A 24,045-nucleotide genomic window follows, 5' to 3' on the forward strand; every position below is an offset into this window, starting at 1 on the left:
ATATGTGACATTCTCTATCAGGTTCTTCTACTTGGAAAAAAAAATGAAACTTTTTTCTTTACCTAGTAAAATGTAGTCTCATCTTTTCTATGAATTCTTGGCCAACTTAATGCAGTCATATATTTCCCCATTACACTTGAAAGAATTTCAAACATACACAATTGACAGGTACTAATAATATTTTGTCATACTTAAACCTGTTTGTTATGTTTTTCATACTATGCCAATAAAACCCTAAGTACCTTCAGGAAAAAATAGTTAGGAAACATATTCTATTTGTTTGACAACACCTGGCAAAGTATCCACCAAAGCACAATATGAATGACCAAAATATTTTCTGAATTAAGTTATTTTACCAATGCCTTCTCTGGTTTATCTGATGTGTAATAAATTCACTTTATGAAATTTTGAAAGTTCAAATAACCAGAGGTGAGAACACTCTTGCTTCTGTCAGTTAATTTACTAACTGAAAGTCAGTAGTATTATATAAGAAATAAACTAGCTTGGTAAAATTTGTGAATGTGGAGAAAATATGAGCCATGGAATAAATTACACATTTGGTTTATAAGAAGCCTATGAATGAGGTTCTTGTACTTGGTAAGCAGTATATTGTTCAAATAGGGAATATTTTTAGAATATATGTTTGAAAATGAAATGAGAATAATTGAATAGCCTTTATTGTAAGGAAGTCACTCAAATAAAAGAAGAGGATTATGCACATGTGCACACATATACTATAAGTGTAAATTAGATAACAGAAATAAAAGCTGGGGGAACAAGCACTCTATAGTGATATGACTGGTTTCAAATTCAGTACTTCATTTCTTCCTTCTTCCTTTTTTCCTCTTATTATTTCTCAGAATGATCTTCTAGTCTATTGTGCTTAATTTGCAAACAAAAACACTACACATACACTCCAATTGGTTCCATACTTTGTATCTAAAGCTTAAAACCAGTTTGTAGAGGTTGTCTGATACCACTAATTCACTAAAGTAATGAGTGATTTTCAGATTTTTTTTATCATGAATCTCTAAAAAGCATCTTAAAATGTATGCTTTTTACTAGATATGAATTTGTTCCTCTGGTCTCTTAATCCATGTAACTTGCTTGCTCTGAGAAAATGGAGTTGGGACCTTTAAATTTTTTCCTTGTCTGCTAGCATGGTATTAAGCTTTGTCAATCAAGGGTCCATGTAAGAGAACTCAGAAGGTAGCCATCTCTTCTTTTCTGGTTTGAGCATACTTGCTCTACAAGTTTCCTTAGCCCAGACAGCTTTGCTAGAATCAGAATTTGTAGTACATACAACTCCTCCACTCCCAGGTTTATGCTGCTCTGGGTGTCTTCTCCAGTCTCAAACATTAGCTGTGTATATAGTTTGTTCCACATGCGAAAAACCTCTAGAATCCAGCTCCTGTGCAAAGAGCTTCTCATGCATCCAGTCTTTTTATCACACACAGCTTCCCAAGAGCCCAGTGGCTATAACTGGAGCATTTTCTCCAGTGTCAGGCTCTCGCAGAGCCCGGTGCTCTTTTCAGTGCACAGTGGATCCATAGATCCATAGGCCAGTACCTGTTCTGGTAGCCCCTCCTCAGGTGGTTTTGTAGTAGACTGCCTCCTCTGAGACAATTCCTGCCCTAGGTTTTCCCTACCACCCTATAGAGCAGATTTCAGGCACATTTCAAAAGGTAGATTTCCAGCAAGCCGCCATATCATCATTGTTTTGAGTCCTCCACCCTCTAGTAACTATGACCATGCCATCTCAGAGAAAGGAAAGGGAGGAAGCACTCCCTTGGACTGTCTCAGCCCTAATGGTCATGCTTGCTATCCCTGTATTCTTTAGAATTGCTCTTTACTTCTTATTAGCCAACTCCTCACCACTAAAGTCTTCTGCTACTCTTCATAATTCTTGATATTAAACTTTCCTATATGAGTAACTATGTAGGCTTTATATTCTGATTGGGTACAGACTGACATATTCTTCCTTGCATATTTTAAATCAACAACTAAAACATCACATCAGGCATTTAAAAAACCACAAAAGATAAAAGTTTCTCTAGTTTTATATATTCCACATACATACTAACATATATATATATAATCAAAGCCTTAGAGCTACATATTTAAGTCATTAATAAGTGAAGAAATATACCCTTATGAAGTAATTTGTAAATCCAATCTTCACTGATAAATCAATCAAGTTAGAATTCTCTTAATTTTTTCATCTCTGTCATTTTTCTTCTATTTGAAGAAGCATATTAATACATGTTCTTATGGCAGCCCACTCAAGTAGGCAGTGAGAAGATGGGAAAACAACAGATAGAGAAACAGACAAATCAATAGACAAAGGGGTAGACTAAGCTGTGCCAGGAACATTGCAAAACAGAATACTACTTTAATAGTTTTGCCAACACTGTTTGCTGTGCTTTCACTGGTCTCTTCTTCTGAAGTAATGTACTCCTACACAATCACTCTGATGGGCTGGAAATGGTACCCATGGAAAATAAATCAATATTTGGGATGGGGGGAAATGTGACACCTTTCATGAAGTAGTAATCCTAATAGAGATGGAACGGAAGAAATGACAGACTCCCTCGGATACGTCATTTATTTATGTGTATATAAAGAAGTTGAGGGGGTTGGGAATATGGCCTAGTGGTAGAGTTCTTGCCTCCTATACATGAAGCCCTAGGTTCGATTCCTCAGTACCACATATATAGAAAAAGCCGGAAGTGGCACTGTGGTTCAAGTGGTAGAGTGCTGTTCTCGAGCAAAAAGAAGCCAAGGATAGTGCTCAGGCCCTGAGTCCAAGCCCCAGGACTGGCAAAAAAAAAAAAAAAAAAAAAAGTTGAGGATCAAATAAATGGTATAACTTGGGGGGGGGGGTGTGTTATTTCAGTGTTACCGTACTCTAAGTTACTCTAGTCCTCAGTCCCATCCCTAGCACTGAAAGAAATAAAAAACTATCAATGCCCTGTTGTACCTGGAAAGTCATTGTGATCACTCAGGGGACACATCCTCTAGAGGGAGATGGCTGCACCAATCGAATGAGCAAACCCATCTACAGTAGGAAGGGAAAGAAGTAAGGATTTCCACCTCACGCCCCAAAATAAATAAGAAACCATGAAGAGAAAAGCAATCAGTTAAAAAGAGAAAAGGTAGGATAAGAACATTAAACCATATTTCTTAAAATTTTAGAAAAAAAAGTTTTCTTTACAAGAATGCTAAAAGAAACAGAGGCAATGTCACATCAAATGTGAAACCTGATTACCACCCGTATCTGTCCTTTTTTTAGGCTTTGTAATTCAAAATCTCATTGGGTTAAAGCCTTCATTTACAATGACTCTGTTTCTTATTTAAAACAGTAAGTTTTCCTTAGATCCAGTACTTTAGTGAACCACATGATAGGGAAAGAGATGGAGAATCTTAAACAAAAAAAGCAAAGGGATGTGACCAATTTTTACCATTTTGGATGTTAACAAATTTAACATGGCCCAGCAACTATCTTTAGTGTTCTATCAAGCATTACAACACCAGCTAAAAGTGTTGAAATAAAAGGACATGTGTTTTCTGAGAGGAAATGGGTGACGATTTGAGGGATCTTTTTTAGCATGAACAATAAATACCTAAGAATTTAGAGCAGATTCTCAAACGAATATTAATGTACAATAAGGTCTGTACAATTTAAGGAAAGTCTGAAACTCTCAAAACTTTTAAGGAACTACTTCTCATTATTTTTGAAAAATCTACAATTGCTAGTATATTAAAAGACAAACAGTTATGGAGAGATATAGAGTTTTACAAACTGCAAATATATATTCTTATTAATTGATTTTTCCCTTAAGAAAGCCTATAGTTTTGTTTTTAAATAAATGACATTTACACTCAAATAAGGCCTCTATCTTCTTATACCTCCAATATGGCAAGCCAATGAGAAGTATAGGATTTCTAGGATCTTTTCCACCTAGATAAATATATTTTTATATAAAGATTGTTCTTTCCAAATACGATCTATGCTCTCCTGAATACACTGTCTGAATTAACTATTATGTTCAAAAAGTCTATTTGCTACCTATTTTATGGTAAAGTCTTGAGATATTTAAACTAGAGATGTGAGATTAATGTAAAAACTGTTAACCTCACATTATCTACTATTGTTACCTATCTTTGAGTATCTGTTAGACTTCTCACATTACTTTCAATAAAGAGATTTTTCCCTTCTTGGAGAACTATGAATAGCCTACTTGCTAAGTATAATTAAATCTGAATAATATATATGAAGAAGCTTCCACAAAGCCCAATAAAGACATTTTGTGTCATCACTTGAAAGTAGAAAAATCAATAAATACATAAATACTTCTATGCTCACCAAAATCCTGCAACTCTACCAAATACAGTAATTACTGAAATAAACAAGTTAATTCTGGGCATTTAAAAGCTCTAAGGGCTGCAAAATCAACCAGTGTATAACAGTAATTCACCATTAAAGTAAAAAATTACTTTTGTTTTGGAAGTAGAAACAGAAAAAGTAAGGATTCTAAAGTGTACAGCAATAATGAATTTGTTTCCATTTGTGATATTTACCTATGTATGAGTTTTCAGTATACTTACTTGAATAATGGAGTTCCACAAACAACACATTTATATATTCCAGGATCTTTGTGATGTGTGTATTCTCCTTCAAAGGCACTGATAAACAATAAACAGATCATCAAAAAAAATTAAGCAAAGCCAGTCTTACTTCCAAGGATAGAACATATTAGCCTAAAATACAGTTCTACAATAAATCTTTTCAAGCACTTTTTGTCCTAAAATAAGAATTGACCAAACATATGGAAATCTAATAATACTAATACATTTCAAACCTACATAATAAAATGTGCAGATAGCTACTTCAAACTAGCTCAGTTAAATTGAGACACCTAGATATGTAACACTTTTTTTCGTATAAAAAAGTCTGTAGTTAGATTCACACAAAAATATATACATATATAAAAATATAAACAAATATATTATATATATATATAAAAAACAAAAGATTTCTGCTATTCTACAGTGTCTAAGAATGCACCAGAAAATGGAGAAAGGAGCCAAGACTTTGAGTGGAAGTTTTATTTTTTGGTTTGAAAAGGAATATTGCAGCTTTAAGGGAATATTTTTCTAAGTTAACAATCTTAAAGGCTAGGAGGTCATTGAGCTAATACAAATCAGCTGTGCTAGTCCAACAAAAAGTCTATGTGCTCCGCAGCTTGTTTTTATTATCCTTTCACCCGCTTTATGAGGTCCAATTTTTTTATAAACAGAATTTTTAAGAATGACCTAATCTCTGGTTGTTTGTGTGCATTAAATCATTTTCCTAGTCATGTACACAACAGGATGGGTAGAAGTCCCCCGAGCTGAGATTGAGGCCACCACTAGGCTCACTGTCCAGTAAGGGTGGACTTTGTCAGAGATCCAACATTTAGTAAGTTCAGTAAACAGTAGATACTGTGACAGGAAGAGAGTGTTGCCTATTAACAAGGATCCATGTGTGGTAAAGAGTTCTTTCAGTAACTTTTCATGAATGAAAAGTTACATCATTAATAAATTTGGATCAGAGGTAAGTTTAAAGCCTTGTGCCAAGCCCCATGGTATAAATTGGACAACAAAATCGCTGGACCTTGGCAAGTTACTTTTGAGCTGGAATCAGCTGAGAGAGACTTTATTCACTAAAACCAGTCTTGGAAGTGAACAAACTCTTTTTTTCAGGACTCTAGGGCGAACTTCCAAGGACCAAAGCCATGTGAGGGCAGTTATTGAAAATTTTTGACATTCCAACCACAAATGAGCCAATAAATACTTTCTCCACATGTGCTTCAAAAAGAAATTGGAGTGGGGTAGAAAGGAACTAAATTATGCTACCTTCTTTTTGCAGCCAAAACGTCTATACTTACAATGGCCACCTTCAAAATTTCAGCATCCTGGCATAGCTCCACATCCCTCATGGTTTTGCTTACTGTGATGTCTTCCCAAAAAATGTACCTAAGTCGCTATTACTTCCACACATTTTGTTGTAAACTAAAACAGGCCCTAACAAAAGCCCTGTGACTTTACGTAAGATAGGGTGTTCATTAAACAGAGGAAAGGACAAATAAAACTTAGTCCTAACCTAAACAATCGCACTTTCAGACATTTTGGAAATACTAATTTGTTGACTCTAGTAAGTAAGCACAGACTCCTTTAAATTAATGGGCAAGAAAGAGGATTCAAAGGAGGATGACAAAACTAGCTCTTACTTAATGTCATTTCATTATAGCTCACCTTACCTTTCGGTCCCTTTCTCCTGAGTGACATGGTACTGTAGGGGAGTAAGCCGCTTCCTCAGTTCCTGCTGGGAAAAGACCACCTTACAGTTCTTTTTATCCCTACATGACCCTGGAAAGAGAGAGGATATGGGAGAAAGAGGCCTTTTAGCTTGAATACTAAATAATTGCTTTGGCTGGCCGCCACAGCACAGCTTCTACAGTCACTTGTCAATGACCAGACCACTCCCTTATGCACCAGAAAATCTTACCTGAATGGCAGCTGATTATTTTTCTAAGTTTAAAAACAATATTTCTTAAGATACAAGTGATTCCACAAGTGGATTCCACAAGTGACAATGTGTTAGCATGTGATACTAAAAACGTACTGAATATTCGCAAAATGGTGGTAGCACCCTGTATATTTCTCAATACCCTGAAAATCCTATTAAAAATTATTTCCAAAGCTTAAGTCTATTTTTAAGTATTGACACTTTATATATACGATTATGGGCATATTAAGTCAAATATCACTCTACATTTAATAATTTTGCATCTTGAATAGCTTTAAACAGTCATCATTTAATTTCCATTCTAGAAGATTTAGCTGCCATCCTATTTATTTTTATTATTCCGTAAACTCTAGAGGTATATTTTTCTACTAGACATTGCTCTTCTCTGTGATCCTATCAGAAATTTCACCAGGTTCTACACAGTCTTTAGAAATAAAAGTTTCTCTACAGATTGTTGTTACCATGTTAAAAGGGGAGCAATTTCAATAGAAAATTTTCAATAGGAGAAGGCATTTCTATTAACACAGGATCAAGAAGTTCTAAACAAAGAAGAAATAGGAAGCAAGAAAAGTTAAAGCAAAGAAGAAAAGTGAGTGGAGTTAATTTAAAGACCTTTAGCAATGTACATATAGGAAGACTTCACTGATTAAGTGTATTTGAATGGTGAACTAATTTTACTGCAACTCTAATAACAATGGCAGCTTTTATTTCAATCTGTACAGACTGCAGTAAAATGTTCAAACAACACCTGTTTATATGTAGTATTTTATTTTACCTGCACAAATGATTGAAAAGATATATAACTCTGGGACAGGGCAGTCATTCCTCTCTGCAGTAAAATTGCTTTTCTTTGCCATCCATCACAGTGGAAAAGAAGCTTGCAGATGGTCCTAAATGTAAAGATTTCTTACCATGTTTTGAAATTTCTAAAGAAAGCCTGCTCAGTTTCCTGAATATTAAATCCAACTTCTTTTGAAATACAAAGAAATATGATTTAGGAGTGGAAATGCTTTCTACTTTTACTTTCAAGGTATCTAACATCACAGAATGTGAGAGCAGGGAAATTAAACACGGAAAAAATTAACTAACCAGTTACTCTGATTGTGGGATTGAAGAAGGGTATCAACTTCCAGAATCAGGGCCACCAAGACAGAGTCATCGATTCTCTATCAGAAAATATGGGGGCAGGAAAAGAGCAAACAGAAAAGGTAGACCCTTGGCAAGGTCTGAGAGAATTACACTGCTTCTGCAGACCTTCAACAAAGGACAGTACCCTTTCCCTGCCTGCAAAGAACCACAGAAACAGCTGGCACAAGTGATATGTTGGCTGCTCAGCTCACCAGACCCCATGATATATCAAGCTTTATCCAGACACCTATTAATTACATTTTAAATATTGTCTAAGAAACAAATAGAAATGTTTCCCTGAGGAATGTCTGTTCTACAGAGAAAGCTTCTCAATACCCTGAATGAAGAACAGTTCTTTCTTAAACAGTTGACTGTGATAGGTGAGTTTCTGCTAAATTCACTATAGACTTCCTAAAAGTTAGTTTTGTTTTTGTTGGGACCATTGTATTTTTGTTAATTTTGTCAGAAATTCACTAAATAAAAACTTAACATGGCAAAATATTGTGTTTAAAATTTTTCTTTCCAATGGAAATGGTAATTAAAATCTGTACAACTACAACTGAACAATTTTTGCTAAAATGTTTTTGTTAGTGTATGTTCATTCATACAAAAAGACCAATTGTGTTCCCAAAGTTGAGAGAACTAAGCTACCCATCTGTATGTCATTTAGTACAAGAGAAGCAACTGCAGGTTTAAATTACATGGTATTGGATTGCAATTTCCTAACATTGGATGCTTTTCTGCTTTTTTACCTTGAGTCATTTACTAAGGAGTGTTCATAAAAAGTAGCTTAAAGCACAGATGCTTGCAAATGGTTTAGGCAAAGATGTTTCTCTCTTTTTCATTCTCGCTCTCAAAAATCTCTTTTCTGAAGTAAAAGAATAAAACTGTTGGTCAGTATTGATGAACCATGTCAACTATTTGTACAGGGGAAAAAAGGTAAAATTGAAAACATCTGATTGAAGTAAATAATACAAACATAAAAGCTTTACTGGTGAATGAAGGGTACTGAAGAGACTTTATTTCATAGATTAGAAATTACTTTTGATCTAAACATTCTTAAAAACAGATTGTTTTCTACTATGAGCCATCTCATTAACTGTGCTACAGAGACCTCGTTTTAATGGCGAGCTTTGAAAGAGTGCTGCTGTATTCCTTTGTTAGTCTCCATCTTATTTGTGAAGGGAATAAAGATTTCATTCCAGCTTTGTTTGTCTTTCAAGAACCACTAAAAGCAGTATTCACACAAATTTTGTAGGAATGTGCCCTATGTCATAGCCTACAAATTATTTGGTTTTGGTGCACTTAAAGGTCATCTTCCAAATTAGCAAAATTTTCCTACATCCTGGCTTCTCAACCTTAAATATAAATATTGTTTCCTAACTGTAAGTGAGGTTTGTTCCCTAAGAAATGCTAGTGATTATTTAAAGCTGTCAAATTTTATACATTTTTATTCTTTGTCATATTCTCAAACAGTGAAGCTTTTTAAAGTAAACCTAATAGCAAAATGATTCCTCTACCTATCTATCTATCAAAAACAATTATTGTAATTTTACACTAAATAACTCAATGAAAATTTAATCATATTTTAGTAAATATCTTGCAAAATAGTGAAATAATAATGTACTTCTTGGATAACTGAAAGCTATACTATTACATTAGCTTTTCTAGCTTAACTTCAAATTGACATATAGAAATAAGAAAAAGCTTCACTTTTGTCTCTTGATTTCCTTGTTCCCTATCAGACTCACTTTTCTAAAGTCATATGGTGGCCACTATTAATTTGAAGGTATCATTTGATTTTGAAATTCTAGAGTAATTCATTGGATGGTTTCCCTTTACCATCTTCACTTAGATACTGTAATTTTCTCATTACACAAGGTAATTTAACATTAGTAATACGTGACATCTGTTGAATGACCTCTAAATTGGCTTAGAAGTATGTTGAGGAAAAAACGTTTCCCTTTATTTAAATGTTTTAATATTGTACTGTGAAGGCACAAGTGAGTGTGTGTGTCTACAAGTACAACACAAATATGAAGGAGTAATATAACCCCTTTGGTATCTAATCATAATCCACTCCTTTACAGTGTAACGTATAGATCAGATCTATCTCAACCCCAATCCGAGCATATTAGTAACTAACATATCTTTTTAGATTGAGGCTATTCCATGTGTGGCCTCAAGGCTGATTGTCTGGAAACTGGTCACTCTTGTTTTAAGGAGAAGTAAAATTACAGAAAGAGTTTGCTTTCAGGTTCTCCAGCTTCCTGATCATGTGACCTTAAATCACTGCTCCGACAATGTACTGCCAACCTTCACAGATTTGCTGCTTTAAGGTTGGAAGCATTTATCACTTACCTAAAACTCTGTCTGAATAAATGCAATATCCCCTTATCATTCCAATATCAGTGAATTCTAAAACTGGAATCAAATTTTAAAAGGCAGTCACTAGATATTTCCAAGCACATCAGTATCTTATTGGAAATTTTTTTCTATAATAATTCCCTCACACCAGTATTTTCCTAATTTATCTTTAATAAATTGGCAAAACTGGAAAGTAAAGGAAGAAAGTAAAATCAAACCTTGTATCCTACTATATGCCCTTTGCACATTTCTAGGAACATAACCCTAGAAGGAACCATTTTACAGATATAGAAACTGAGACTCACAGAAGTTATAACTTAAAAAGTAGACATAGCAACTCAAACCCAGATTGTCTGGTTGCAATCCCACACATATTTCTGTCTAGGAAAAGAAATGCTACATCTTTCTCCTCAAATTATGCAATAAATTTCATCTTAAAAAACCTATCCTTTTAAGAACTACAATCACTGCAGTATATACAGAAAAGTAAATACATTTGTCCATTAGTCAATGTTTGTTTTCCCTAAATTCATTCCTTAAACACAGGGTCAGTGACTAGGTTCATACAGGAGTCTCACCATATCTATAAAATGTTGAAAGGCCTTTTAACTTTCTGTTAAGAAGTAAATCAGATCTGTTACCTAAATGTTTAAAGCACTTTTAAGTCATAAATTTTATATTCCAATGTAGAAAAAAAAACTAAAATAAACTAAACCTAAAGATCCCAGAATTTTAATTTTGGTTCTACAAAGATTTTGGGGTTGTCAGGAGAAAAAAAGAATCTATTATACACTTTCTCATGATGATAAATAAAGCATAGGAATATCTTGTTTTGTTTTTTTAAAGTTAAAACAGTAAAAGTTCATGTTTAGACCTCTTACAAGCTACATTTAAAGGTGGTAAAAATTTAAAGAATACTTCAATTTCTTTAACCATAAAATTTAATTAATTTCTATTAGTTATTCGTCTGTCATATTGGAAACATAAACAATTATTTATCCCAGGCTTATCAGTGTTAGAATGTGTAAAAATTTATAAAATTTAAAATCAATCCACTTTTAGGATGAAATATAAAATATGTGTCATGAATAATTATTTTGTATTTGCTTGCATTCTAGCAATTTAATAAAAAGTTTAAGAGAAAAAAATGCAAAAGTTAGGGGGAAGAAACATTCTCTACTTGCAGAAACATCTCTAATTCTTCTAATTTTTTCTTACATGCAGGAAAAACACTCTTGAAATTAGCATAGAATTTAAACTGTCAGGACACTTTGCTTCAGGCCTCTGGTTTCCACAAGATTTTGTTTGACTGAAACTCCTTTCATATTTCTGTCAGAAAAAACTATACTACAACTTTCTTCTCAAGTTATGCAATGAATTTCAGCTTAAAAAACTATTACAAACAATTTAAGATACTTTGAGGACCACTGATCCAAGACCTTTTCTTTAAAAAGAGAAATAATCAAAAATATTGAGTAGGTAAATATGTTCAAAGTACTTCACATATATGTATGAAAATAGAATAATAAAACCTGTCAAAACTTATTTTAAAAGCTGAATACTAGCTATTCAGGAGGCTGATAACTGGAGGTCTATCCTGGAGGATCAGGGTTCAAAGCCACCCTGGGCAGAAAAGTCTGCAAGACTCTACCACTAAATACCAGCAAAATGCTTCAACTAGAGGTATGGCTCAAGCAGAAGAGCACCAGCCTTTATCAACAGAGTAAATATGAGCCCCTGAGTTCAAGCCCCTGATACAAGTTAAAAAAAAGGGGGGGGGAGGAGTAATATAGAAAATAAATTTCTCCAAGCACAGTATATGCATTATAGAAATACCATGAGCCCTCTTTTTACAATTAAAAAAAGCATTGAGTGTTTACAGAACGCCGGGTACTATGTTAAGTAAAATATATTCATTCAATAAGTATTCATGGACCAACTATGTGCTGACATTGTTCTAAATACTTGGCAGAGAACAAAATAAAGACCATAGTTTCATGGAGCTTCTTCTACAGGAGAGGTATAGGAAAACAGATGGAAATACTGATAGTTATCAGGTAAATTATGAAATCTCTTAGAAGGTGGCAAGTATGCAATAGGAAAAAAAGCAAACCTAGAGCCATGCAATGAAGATCAAGAGTGCTAGGAATTAGGGCTGCAGTCTTAGAGTGGTCAAGGTAAGATCTTAGTAAGAAGGTGACAGTCTTTATTCAAACCACTGGAGGAAGAGAAGAAGCTTGCTGTGCTGATGTCTGAAGGAAGAACTTTCCAAACACAGAGTAAAGAGTGCCAGGCAAAAGTTGAAAACTTCAACAAGTCCACACATCACAGGCAGAGAGAAACAAGTAATATGGATGTAAGTGCAAAAACCTGAATATGAATAGGGTAAACAATTCAGACATGTGAAGAACGTTCTTTTAAGCCAGGAAATTTACTACTACATATCTTACAGGAAATTTACTACTATATATCATAATACAAACATTGCTTAGCATTACCCGTTTTTACTTACAAGGGAAATCTTAAGTGGATGTCCCTCTAGCCCAGTGCTATACTCAAAACAGTTCTCAGAAAGTATTGTCTGGCCGAACTTTGGTTATACAATCACCATGAAAGCTATGCTAATTTACCTTTTCTACTATATATCAACTCATTTGGACTATAGACCATCATTCTCAACTGGAGTCATGTGCAAGAGGATGCCCAATAGATGTTTTTGATTATTTGTTTTGGATGAGCATAGGGAAAAAAATTGTCCTTAAATGCTATTTCCTTCTGAAACAGTTAAATAGATGTATTCTTCAGAGTAATCACATGGACATCCATGAAAAAAGAAATGATCAAATGAGGGCCTTGAGTTTCTATTTTTAAAAAATCTTCAATTTTACATTTAGCTTCATTTTAATTTCATCTGAATTGCAAGCCCTAGCAATGATGTATATAAAACTATACTTCTTAGGAATTACAAGGCAAGCAATTACTTCTTTTTAAAGAAAAGATTTTCTTTTCCATATGTGACTTAGAATTATATCTTTATACATCTAATCATATTTCATGATTTCTGGTTTTTCTGTTACTTCACATGAAATAATTTTATAATTAGCTTTAGTTGTAATGATGCATGCAGAGAGTACTAATTAATCTCACTGGACATTATAAGCAATTCCAAGACAACATTCCATTTCAAACTTCTGAAATTAAACAATACTATGTCCTAATGGTTAGTGATAAGATTAGTCCTCTGGTTTCCCTAATGGCAGTATAAAAAAGTTAAATCCAGAAAAAATTTCAAGCAAATTTTTCTTCCAATTATATTACCTTGTTAACATTACCCCTTTCCATCTCCCTTATTACTAGTATAGTTCAATCGCAAGGTAATAGTTACATGGACAAACACAATAAGATGCAACTATCCTCAAACATCTTGAGTTGGTTCTACTTTGTTTATCCAGGCACACTGTATATTCTTTGAAGATATTAACTGTGGATCCTAATATTGAACCATACTTTACAAAGCTATATATTAACTATAAACAATGAATCAAGAATTGTGATGCTAAGGTAAAGTTCCAAACAAATAAATTCAATTTTTTTTTTTTTTTTTTTTTTTTGGCCAGTCCTGGGCCTTGGACTCAGGGCCTGAGCACTGTCCCTGGCTTCCTTTTGCTCAAGGCTAGCACTCTGCCACTTGAGCCACAGCGCCACTTCTGGCCGTTTTCTGTATATGTGGTGCTGGGGAATCGAACCCAGGGCCTCATGTATACGAGGCAAGCTTTCTTGCCACTAGGCCATATCCCCAGTCCATAAATTCAATTTTCTGACTGAGGAGAGCACAGTTTTGTGTAAAGAGTTAGGAAAGAGGACACCTAGATTGACTATGCTGAGTTACAATCGTAATATAAAAAACTCAAATATTCATAGAAACAGTATCTACTAGGTCAGAATTCCAGAGAAGATCCAAGAAAGGAAAAGAACTCTACCTAGGTATTAAGACAGGCATAGTGTATATTAACTGTATACAAGTCAAGATGGTGAAAGTCTCCTATCCTGTTGAGAGATACATAAAGCTATACAAGTTAATTTTACAAAGGCAAGAACTGGGACAAACTATAGACTCTGATTTGGAAGAGGAAAAAATGCAGATCTGAAAAATAAGTTTTAAAACGATTTTGTTTGTTACTATAATCTAATAAGAGGAAATGTGTTCCACATAATATCTACAGCTTATTAATATAACTTAAATTAACCTCAATGTAGTGAAATCTGATTGGAGATGCTGTATGATTTTCTTGAGAGAAGACAATGGAGAGGTCCATCACTACACTCATCCTGATGAAACATTGATTGGTTCACTTTAATATCCATAACAGAGAGGCCATATTTTACATCTCTGTATTCTACCTGCACATTACAAATATCCTATTACTTAATTCATGTGTAAGTATTCATTTCATCAGCATTGAGTACCCAAAAGTAGTTTATCAATTCTTCAAAATTTAATACAATCATTTTTTAACTAAAATGTGGACCACAAAGCTAAGCATTTACAAAAATATTTAAAACATGTCTTGATCCAAAACACAGTTTTCCTTTCTTGCAAAGAATATGAGTAAAAGGAAACCTTATTTTTTTTTTAAGCGCTGCCATCATCAAGTGACAACAGTAGAAGGGAAAGTCACTTAACTTCAATTCTATCTGATTGCTTGTGAAATGTCTAACCAAGTTGAAGTTCCCTGTTTTTAATTTCTTTTTTTTTTTTTTTTAGAATGGGTCTTCACTAGAACATCATAGCCTATACAGAAAAAAAAATTAAAAACAGACAGGCTCATTTCCATTCTACTTTTCACATGCAATCAAAAAGATTTGCAAAAAAAAAAAAATCTCTCCCTCTCTCCCTTGGGAAGCATGGACTGGTGGGTAGATGAGAAGTAATCTCCCACAAAAAAAAAAAGAACAAGAAGAAAGGAAGCGCTCCTTTAGATTACCCATGCTGAGGGTTTTTGTTTTGTTTTGTTTTGTTTCTTGTTTAACATTGCATATATTTTATTAGCAAGAAAATAAAATTGATATTGTCTAAAAAACTCAAGTTTGCAAATTTCCCAAATACATTATGCCCCATACCAGCTGTGAATCTAAATTAAACACAACGGACAAAAAAATAAGTTTGCAATTGCCACTCAGTGAACAGCCAACTCTGATTCCAGAAAAATATGAGAGATTCTAGAAGAAAAGTAAAAATTTACATTTTTCTTTTTCACCCAGGAAATTAAAACAAAACTTCCCTTGAATTATGCAGTATCTCCTACAGGACAATTGTCACATGTATATATTGATCTCTGCATCTCTGCATGCCCAGCAATGTGCCTGGATAAAAGACTACAAACTTACTATTCAACTCCCCATTATAATTATTAATACTAAAATATTCCTAGATGTTTTCTAACTGCCTCTAGTTCTGTTTCTTAGAACTTGTTTTTAAATGGCAAGCATAACATTTGCTGAATAAATCAGTAATTTTTAAATGAGTGAAAATGATAACTTTTTTCTGTTAAAATTACTCAATCTCTTATTATCTCTCTATCTTTTTCTTCTGACTAATACTCCATCAATTCTCTGGATTTTATACTATGAGATTACCTGGTACACATTCCATAGAAAAGAAATTTGTAAGAGTAACTGCAAAAAATATGAACAGGTCCTTCCTCCTGCAGAGTGAGAAGTTCCCATGGTGAAATCAGACTAGAAAAATCTAGCTTACATGTGTTTGGTGTAGATCTTCTCAGATCCTTTCTTAGGCTCAGATATATACATATATGCATATATATACACATGTATATGTGTTTAAGTACCTGGTATTTGTATACACAATTATGTTACTGGAGAAGAAAACAAGTTGCCCATTAACATGGGAAAAGGTGTATTTATAGGAAAGAATGAACTTTCTCAAATTGGTGATCTGTTTTATAGGAAAAGTAATAGAACTAGTATTCCTCATATTATCATTTGGGAAAAAAAATTTTTTTCTAAAATTCTCAAAAAGAAATTAAGGTCCAAAGAAAATTACCTGAAGTGGTCATGCACCCAGCTAATGCTGGATCCCATGATCTACAGTACTTCAAGATGCCATCTATTACTAACCCATGAGTCCATAGCCCATTCTCATCCCTACCCTACATCTCCCACATTCCTTCAATATACTTCAGAAAAAAAAAAACTGTCATTGTATGAAATCCTATTCCAAGAAGCTAGTAAGCCATTTGAAACAGAGAAGCACAATGCTTCTTACTTCTATTAAAGAAGAGTTTATATAGACTCATAAAGCCCTCAAGAATATAATTCCTTTCATTGTATAGATAATAAATTGCAAACCCAAAGTGGCTGTCTTTCCCACTAGAATGTACATTCCTTAAGAACAAATATCACATTACTTACAATGCAGCATTATGCTGATAGATATCACTCAAATCATTTATTGATTTATATTTATTCATTCAACCATTTATTCACTCATATTTATTAAAAACCTATTATGCGACAGACATAATTCAAGTTGCTGAGATCGAACAGTGAGTTCAACAAAAATCTCTGCTTTCCTGTATGTTATTTTTCAAATCAATTATTTTTCTATTAAAAAATAGATTTTAAAGAAATGAAAAAAAATATTTGCCTGATCAACCCATCACCTTTTCCCAGCCTTATTTTATGTCCTTTTCCCACCATTTCTTCTCTCTTGTAATCAGAAATTTGGGTTCCACAGGACAAATTTTTAAGAATTGTGCACTAATATCAAACCTAAGAACCACCTCTAATTATATAAGACTTGGCAGGAATATTATATAATTCTCAGCTCACAGATGAAGAATAAGAATAAAATATAAAACTTAAATCATGATGGACTGTATTCATAAACTGCTCTGTTGAATAAAGACACCTTTGCACAAGTACTTGAGATAATAAAACTATATTAGAAAGTATGAAAGATACCAAAGAAAAATTCCTGGAGCTATAAAGCAAGTTAGTAATAGAAACAAACTTGTAAGTATAAGGAATAAACTTCTAATCTGCTTCTTCCACAGTTCCAATTATATAGTGCAGGCTCTAAAACTGACTGTGATGTTACCTAAAATCATAGAGAAATGGTAAGATATTAGTCAAGTATATCAGTTGCATTGGTCTGAGTCAACACACATTTTTTTCAACAAAATAAAACTTAAAAAATTACAAATTACAGAACTCTACATTTTGTTTACTTGCTTAACATTCAAATAATATAATGTTTTGTTGGGGTTTTTTGTTTTGTTTTGTTTTGTTGCCAGTCCTGGGGCTTGAAGTAAGGGCCTGAGCACTGTCCCTAGCTTCTTTTTGCTCAAGGCTAGCAGTCTACCACTTGAGCCACAGTGCCACTTCCGGCTTTTTCTGTTTGTGGTGCTGAGGAATCAAACCCTACTCTACCACTAAGCCACATTCCCAGCTCGTCTAATAATATAATGTTTTAAGTTAATATTTCATGACAATTTTGTATCTGCATGTAATAAACATACTAAGTGTTGAAGAGAACACATATAAAAGTTATTGAGCAAATATAAATGTATGACCCTTATTAATCAAATAACCAATTTTTACTATTTCATAGCATATTCTTACAATGTTTACTTTTAAATAACTATCCCAAGTACAAATATACTAAATATTAGAAGAGAATGTAAATAAATAAAATCGAGGGTTTAAAATTAGTAGCTGATTTCAAATACGAAGGCAAAAAAATAATTGAACATAATTTTTTACCATATCACAATAAAACCTATTTTAAATAATTTTAAAATAACATGCATCTAGTAAAAGTAATCATGAGAAAGTCTGTCTCTAAACAAAATGTCTAAGTTGAAGCTATAAAGTTGAAAAGACTCATAACAAAAATTCATATAATATCTATGTTGAATATTAGTAAGCATTTGAACTTTGTGAACTGTCATTCATGACATATTCCTTCATTAAACTTGTATGTATTGACAGCAAGCAGCAGCTCATTTTAATAAATTTCCCGATGATTCATTTGGTAACATCACTGTGGACATGTTTAATAGAAAAATATCTAATTATTTATGTGATTCACCCAAAGGCCATATTCTCCTCTTGTAGAATTATTATTTTCAGAAGTAGTACTATATTTTACATTCTCTATAATCACTGTTAACTGTTGAAATTCTTAAAACTAAGATTTAAATTTTTGTTCATATTCATTTTAACTCTGTTGCTACCAGATGTTGCTGTGTATTTTTATAGTTATTAATGAATAATATGAAATTTTATTGATATTTAACAAAAAAGTAAATCTACATTTGATAAACCATATGCCCAACACCTTATTATATAGATAGAGTGTTCTGTAACAATTTAGACACAACTAATATGCATTGTCCACACAAAAATTTAAGACTCATCAACATTTTAAATACAATTTTTCTTACTCTCCTAATGAATTTTCATTCATGAAAAAAAGATGACATTCATTCTTAACAATCAACATGTTTAACTAATAACATTTTCAAGATTCTATAAAAATTTGAAACACAGCAAAACAAAATATAAAATTTTCTTTAATTCTTGGGTGGTCTGCTGAAGGAAACTTAGCTGCATATAAAACTATAAATTACTGTTAAATCAGCTATTTGGATACAAGATAAGTTAATTTATGAAAACTTGTTTTAAGTTTATAGAAAGTCTACACATAAAAGACCATTTTGATGCAATGTCCAACCAAAGGGAGTTGGAGTCCTACTGAAAATGGAAAAAGGTTTTCACTCTACAAATATTGTTTGAACATAATATAAGCAGAAAAACCATGGTTTGTAAATCCATATGTTCTTAAGTATATATTCTCTATATGTTTAAGTTTTCACAATGTACCTATGTGCTTGGTGATCGTAGGCGTCCACACTATGCAAGGATGAAAAACTAGTGCCATCTACTGGACAAACTGGATACCATTCAATCAGTTTGTAAATTAATTTGTGAATTATAAGTGGAAATTTGTATGCCCAGTTTTTAAGCTATTTGTTTCTCTTTCAAAAAAACAAAAACCTTTCTCAGGAAAGGAGTGAAGGAGTGTACCTATAATATATGAAGCTCAGAGTAAAATCCTCACAACTGAACCCCCCGCAAAAAAAAAAGTCTTCCCCAAAGCCTTTATATTAAAATCAAAGAAGCTGGCTAAAGGAACACATAAGAATGGTGAAATTGGAGAAATGAGAATATTAACCATATGAGAGAGTACTATTGTAACACCAATACAGAAATCATAAATACAGTATTATAGTCAGAGATTTATACTGGTTTCCTCTGTAGCTGTTAGAACAAAAGGTAGTAACCCCTGAACAATCTCAGATGATCTAACTACAAAACTTAAAATCATTTTAAAATCTGCCTTAAGGTGTATTTTTTTTCTGGAAAGTGGAAAGCTTTTATCAGAGTCCCATAGAGGTGTTCCATACATTTATAAGCCAAAGTTTGGGGATTTTTAAAAATTAATGTATCGATCTATTCAGGAAGTGAATGACACACTAACAATCTCAATTATTTTTAAAACTAAATATGACACCAGTTACTATTAATGAAATAGTGCCAGCTTAAAGTTAAGTCCTTTTTATTTGTAGATGTTCCTTTGCTGCAATATATGTGGTATTTTCTATTTAAAAATGGAAATTGTAAAGCACAAAAATATTCATTTCCTTCCAAAAAATGTAATTAAATGAGCCAGTTTTTAATTTTTATGGTAAGTATAATATGCCTCTACTTAAGTAGTTAATATATCACCAAATTCAAATTGCCTGAAAAAAAGTAAAAGCAATTCTAGAGAATATGCACTTTACCTATTATCATTTTCTGTTAACTATAATTTAAAGCCTACCTAAGACATCCACTGCATTATATTAATGCAATCAAGTGAGAAAATTTATAATAAATTCAAAAGCCAGCTAAACTATGACATTTACTTTTAATTTTACCATATATAGGAGCCTCAAATAAAGTTGCACTCTTTGTTATAGTTACAACTTCACCTACACATAAACTTCCCAAATGTTTACTCATTTTGCAAATATTTATTAAGTGCCAGGCACTGTGCTAAGCTCTGGAACCATAAGCCCCTAGTTCATAGCTCTACTTACACAGATGATAACTCTATGACTTTCAAATACCATGTGCAGATTATCTCCTTAAGACTCCTACTTCATCCATTAGAACATTATGATCTAAATACTTTTATAAACCACCTCAGAGTTATGTTTCTCACCAATACATGGAGACTGTTAAGATTGCCCCTAAAGTTAAGTAAGTCACAACCATATATTATACACCTGGCATTTTAGAAAAGTGCAATTTATCACTATAATTAGGACTATTTAGACAAACAACCTTACTTGGCTGAAAAATACCATGATATCTAGTCTGAGCTACAATTATACTTAATTTTTTCTGCATTAAAACTGGGGGGGCGGGGAATGTGCTTTCTAATCTCTTAGATAATGTTTTAGTCCTGATTTAGTGGCCAGGAATTCTAATGCTCCAATAGGAAACATCTCTATCCTCCCATCACAACTTTGCAGACTTTTCTGTAAGTCTGCAGCATTAACTGGAACTTAAGTTTTAAGATTTAATTAACCTAATGTTAAATGTCAAGTAGTCATTAATTTTTAAAAACTCATGAATTTCAGAACTGAATAAATTATCTACTTTTATTTCTTCATTTTAAAGATTAAGAGACCAAGATCTGAAGAGGTCTGCTCATTTGTTCAAGGTCACACAAGTTAATGACAGAGCTACGGTAAGAGTTTTCTGGCTTCTATTCCAGGGCTTTTTAATAGTTAAGAGAAACAGTTATAGGAAATTAAGAAGAAATTCTGAGAAAGAAAAATTACCTTTAATGACAAACATGAGAGAACCATAACTCAGATGTATTTAATAAGCTTTAAATTAAAATTATGTTTTATTTAAACATAAGAAATAAGGGATGCAAGCTGAAAACTTATAGATCACTCTCTTGGGATATGGCCTTTATGCAGGTCAACTCAGTTATAATCAGCTTTGTAAAGAGCTTGTTGCAATTATTGTTTTTAGTTCTGGAATTAGTTCATATTGAATACTCAAAACTAATAGAGTACTGAGGAGGAAACAGAAATCTTCTTCATTTAGACTTTTTTTTTTTTTTTTTTTTTTTTTTTTTTTGCCAGTCCTGGGCTATGAACTCAGGGCCTGAGCACTGTCCCTGGCTTCTTTTTGCTCAAGGCTAGCACTCTGCCACTTGAGCCACAGCGCCACTTTTGGTTGTTTTCTGTATATGTGGTGCTGAGGAATCGAACCTAGGGCTTCATGTATATACGGGGCAAGCACTCTTGCCACTAGGTCATATTCCCAGCCCCTAGACATTTTTGTTGTAATGACTTTCGACTGGAAAATGGCAAATTAAAGCAAGACTTCAAACTTTCACCTTAGTTTCTCACATCTCCAATTTTGGCCTCTTTTCTCTTTACCTGCACAAAATAATAAGGACTGGAGTTGTCCTTTCAATTTTATTTGAAATGGTTAAATGGCTTGTTTCATTGTTATTTACAATTTCTTCAAAATTTCTGTATGTCTAAGAGTAAAATATTTTATTGTTGTTGTTATGTTTAATGTACTATGTTAATTTCCTTTGGCATACCCCCTGTGGTCACTGTATATGATTTTGGTACATTGGATATTGTATATATGCTTATCTGAACTAGGGAAGGGAAAGAAAAATGAGGGAGGGTGTAACAAATACGACAAGAAATGTACTCACTACCTTATTATGTAACTGTACCCCCTCTGTACATCACCTTGTCAATAAAATTTAATTTAAAAAGAATAAAATCTTGTTAGAGAAATAAATGATAAAAGTTTTTGCTTATGTTCAAATTATAAAATATGAAAACTCTAGATACTGACTTTCCTAAGACTTTGCAAAATAAGTAGTACTGAAATGGTTAAGGAATACTATTCTAACCAACTCATCAGTCAGATTAAGATGGGTCTATGAGCTCTAGGTAAAAAAGATAAAGAGTTTCTCTGGGCTTCATCAGTACTGGACAGGAAAAATAAAATAAATGGTGTGGTATACTTATAGGACCTGGATGTTGGATTAGCAGAATGAAGAAAGAAAAAGAAAGATACCAAACAACAGATTGAGATAGTAATTTCATATGTGCCAAGTGTATTTGTGTTTCTCATTAAATTAAAAATAATTAAATTGAAGATACTATATGTTTAAGTGCCTTAAAATTCTATTATAATGGAAAAATACAAATCTATATAGACATGGATTTCTACACCAAATTTCTATATTGCATCTAGGGGGCTTACTTCATGCCAGTCAACATCCTAAGCACTTTTACATCCCCATCTATTTAATTCTCACAGTAATTTTTTTCATCCAAGTCCTATTTTTATCCTTATTTTATAAACAAGGAAACTAAGGCATACAGCTACTAATAGGCAAAGCCAGATTTCAAACTCAGTCTGACTCTAGAATTTGTATGCTTACACACTGTATGGTAGTGGCTACCTCTTTAAACTCATCAGCTTTGTTGAATTTATCTTTGAACTATTTGTCATTAAAATTTAAAAATATTTATATATTTTAATTAAACAATTTCATTCCAAAACAAGTTAATTTTATGTCATATCTCAATAAATACACTGCTAATGAAACATTCTTTCTATAAAATTTTAGCCTCTACTATGTATACCAATCCCATATTCAAGAACTATGCTGGGTGCTTTCAACCACTGGGCTTTTTCAGTGAAAAACATGGTCACACAGGAATTAGATAATATGCCCAGTCTCAATTACTACAAATAATGCAGAGCAATGAAAAGGTTATAACTGGCATGGGGGTTGCAGCACAATCTCTGAGGTTCTCCCTTAAGTTACAATTCATCTGATAAACTCTGCTGTTCTACAGCCTGAATTTTTCTTTTCAACCTGTACCAAACATTGTTAACCTCATGATACCATCCAGCCTCAAACTCTTGCAGGTATGGTATAGTGGCGGTATTAAGTATACAATGTTGGGGAGGACATTGAGAAGATTAGTTGGGGCCTCCATGCTTCAAGCTTCATTAACTCCTAATGTTACCACCAACAGAATCTACTTTTAATAATGAAATGTATTTGTTATCCAAATATGGCTTCAAGACAAATGTACCCCCTCTAATCAAGCTGTCATCTCAGCTACCATGGAATTCGAGAAACCAGCACCGACTTTGCCCTGCACTGCATCACTTGTCTTTATAACATGCAAATTCATATTAACCCACCTATCTTTTCTCCCATATTTAAATTCCTTAGAACATTCTATAAGGCACTTCTTGATTTGGCTACCTTTTCTTTTCACCTCTCATGTCACAGTAAATTACATGTATAATTCTGAACATACTTTGCTCTTTCATATTTTGCCTATGCTACTATGTATGTTAGAAAGTTCCTTGTCTCTCTGTGGCCATAGAGCTAATGATCTTCTCCATGGATCTTGAACTTCAGAGAAATCTCTCCCTTTCAATTTCATTTTAAATTCATCCAAATTTCACTCTAAAGAAAAGACCTAAGCTCGTTCCTTTCTGGACTCCCATAAAATCTCAGACACAGATCACCTCTAATCTAGTCAGAAATTCATATGGTTCAAAGGTTTTCATACAGTTCCTCTACTTTATACTAACTGAAAAAAAACTACCTTGACCTTTTTTATCGTTGTATGCTAACTGCTTATCACAACATCTTGCACTCATAGTTAATATTTGGTACATGTTTAAGAAGCTAGAATTAAATTCTCTAGCTAGTATAATAATAGCTATGTACATTAATGGAAACATAAATAAAATCAAGGAAATAAAATATTTCACCTTTGTGGTTTTCATGTTTAACTTATAATACAGATAAGTAATGAAACTTTAGACTTTCAGTC

The 24,045-nt window shown here is 33.0% G+C and overlaps 1 protein-coding gene across 1 annotated transcript in view; it reads right to left on the minus strand.

Moving 5' to 3' along the window:
- The window catches only part of Msrb3 (methionine sulfoxide reductase B3), a 116,405-nt gene that overhangs the window by 65,208 nt on the left and 27,152 nt on the right, over positions 1-24,045 (minus strand). Inside the window, exons 3-4 of the mRNA XM_048360229.1 lie at positions 6,303-6,411; positions 4,609-4,686 (exon numbers count right to left, since the gene is read on the minus strand). Coding sequence (XP_048216186.1) covers positions 4,609-4,686; positions 6,303-6,411 — 187 coding nt within the window. The remainder of the gene's footprint in view (positions 1-4,608; positions 4,687-6,302; positions 6,412-24,045) is intronic.

The sequence above is a fragment of the Perognathus longimembris genome, chromosome 1 (assembly GCF_023159225.1).
Source record: "Perognathus longimembris pacificus isolate PPM17 chromosome 1, ASM2315922v1, whole genome shotgun sequence".
Lineage (NCBI taxonomy): Eukaryota > Metazoa > Chordata > Mammalia > Rodentia > Heteromyidae > Perognathus > Perognathus longimembris.